Source organism: Amblyraja radiata, chromosome 22, assembly GCF_010909765.2.
Source record: "Amblyraja radiata isolate CabotCenter1 chromosome 22, sAmbRad1.1.pri, whole genome shotgun sequence".
Taxonomy (NCBI): Eukaryota; Metazoa; Chordata; class Chondrichthyes; order Rajiformes; family Rajidae; genus Amblyraja; species Amblyraja radiata.
In genome coordinates, this window is record NC_045977.1 from 20,381,298 (window position 1) to 20,383,356 (window position 2,059).

Consider the following 2,059-nt stretch of genomic DNA (forward strand, 5'->3'; position numbering starts at 1 on the left):
GGCATGGAAGTGCTGTTGAAGTAGATATGGATATAGACCACTATCTTATCAGCTTCCAGCACCACCCCTGGCAGCTCATCTACACTAGTCCCACTTGCCTGCGTTTGGCCCACATCCCTCTAAACTTTTCCTATCCATCTACCTTTCTAATGGCACGTCCTTTCATTCTGAGGCTGTGCCCTCTGGTCCTAGACTCTCCCATTAGTGGAACCCCCCCCCCCCCCCCCCCCCCACACGTCCACTCTGTCCAGGCCTGTCAGTACTGGGCAAGTGGTTTAGAAGCAAAGGGGAAGAGGGGACTCACTCACCAGTCTCGGGGAGCGGCGGATTTGGGGTTGAATCTGATGTCCGACTTGACGTTGAAGAGTATATCCTGGGGTCGGAGAGGTGCCTCGGATCTCTGGTAGATGGGGTGGTGGAACAGAGCGGCCAGTTTGGAGGGTGGGAGGTTTCCAGCGGACCGGGGGTCTGCACCATCGCCCACCAGCCTCTTGCCGCTGCGGTTGGCGGCGGCGGGAGCGGCGTCGCTGCTGCTGAAGTCTTGCAGGATCCGCAGAGTGTGTTTGTCCCAGCCCTGCGGCCGGTGGTGACAGGGGCAGCCGCCTCCCCCGGCCCCAGCCCCGGCCCCGGCCCCCGCCGCTCCCGCTCCGGCTTCCCCCGCCGTCGCCGCCGCCGCCCGCTTCTCCAGCCTCGGCAGCAGGTCGGTCAGGATGTGCATGGTCCCCCCGACCAGCAACACAGTGGCGATCAGCACTCGGAACCTCCGCGGCAGCATCGTCGGGGGAGAGACAGGGGGAGCGAGGGAGAGAAGGGGGGAGAGAAGGAGGGAGAGAAGGGGGGAGAGAAGGAGGCAGAGAAGGAGGGAGAGAAGGGGGGAGAGAAGGAGGGAGAGAAGAGGAGAGAGAAGGAGGGAGAGAGAGAGGAGAGGGGAGAGAAGGAGGGAGAGAGGGAGAGGGGAGGGAGAGAGGGATGGAGAGAATGGGGAGAGAGGAGGGAGAGAAGGAGAGAGAGGAGAGGGGAGAGAAGGATGGAGAGAAGAGGAGAGAGAAGGAGGGAGAGAAGGAGCGAGGGAGAGAAGGAGCGAGGGAGAGAAGGAGGGAGAGAATGAGGAAGAAAAGGGGGAAGAGAAGGAGAGAGGGGGAAAGGGATGAGAAAATGACAGAGGGAGGTAGAGGGAGAGGACAGAGGAAGCGAGAGAAAGAGAGAGGGAGGAGGGATGGAGAGAGAGAGAGTTGGTGATGGGAGGGAAGGTTAGGCAGGAGGGAGCGGGTGAGAGGGGGTTAGAGACAGTGGGGAGGGGAGGAAGAGGTTTTTGGAGACAGAGGGCAGGAAGAAGGGGGATAGGAGACAAACACGGGGAGAAGGGGAAAGGGGGGTGCTGGAAGGCGGAGGGAGGGGGATGGAAGGGAGAGAAAAACAAACGAGGGGAAGGAGGGAGAGGAGCGGAGGGAGGGGGGAGACGGCTCGGGCCGGCAGCGCGATGCGATCAACGCCGTGTCATTTGGAAACCGCTCTCCACGGCCAGTCTTGTAGCTCTCCTCTCATCTGCTTGGCGCAGTGTGACTGTGTGTGTGTGTGTGTGTGTGTGTGTGTGTGTCCCTCTCCCTATCTGTCTGTCTGTGTGTCCGTCCGTCTCTCTCCCCTCCCCACCCCTCCCCAGCCAACAATCCGCCTCCGTCTCTTATCCTGCCAGCAGCTCACCGACGGCCAGACATCGATCCCTGCATGGGGAAACCGGGGCCCGGCGGAGACTTGACCGGGGAGTCCGCTTGTGGCGTCTGCAGAGCAGCGATGAAAGCTGAGTCGACAGAGAGAGAGAGGGAGAGGCAGGCAGGCAGGCAGACACACACACACACACACACGCTCTAAGTCTTCTCCCCTCCCCTGAATAGGAGGAGTAATGGTGACTCCCCGCTACATTGCCACTCCCTCCCTTTCTCCATTGAGGGAGAGGGAGAGAGATGGGAGGGGGAGGGAGGGGGGTAAGAGAGGAGGGTATACAGACCCGTGTACTCCAGCCAGCCAGCACCAGGAGAAGGGGGAAGGAGGAGGGGAGGGG

General features: G+C 61.3%; 1 protein-coding gene across 1 annotated transcript in view; it reads right to left on the reverse strand.

The window, feature by feature from the left end:
* Positions 1 to 877, reverse strand: part of fam20c (FAM20C golgi associated secretory pathway kinase) — a 48,551-nt gene extending 47,674 nt beyond the window's left edge. The window contains exon 1 of the mRNA XM_033040548.1: positions 309 to 877. Within this exon, the coding sequence (XP_032896439.1) occupies positions 309 to 775 (467 nt within the window). The 5' untranslated portion in view covers positions 776 to 877. The remainder of the gene's footprint in view (positions 1 to 308) is intronic.
* Between the last annotated feature and the right edge of the window lie 1,182 nt (positions 878 to 2,059).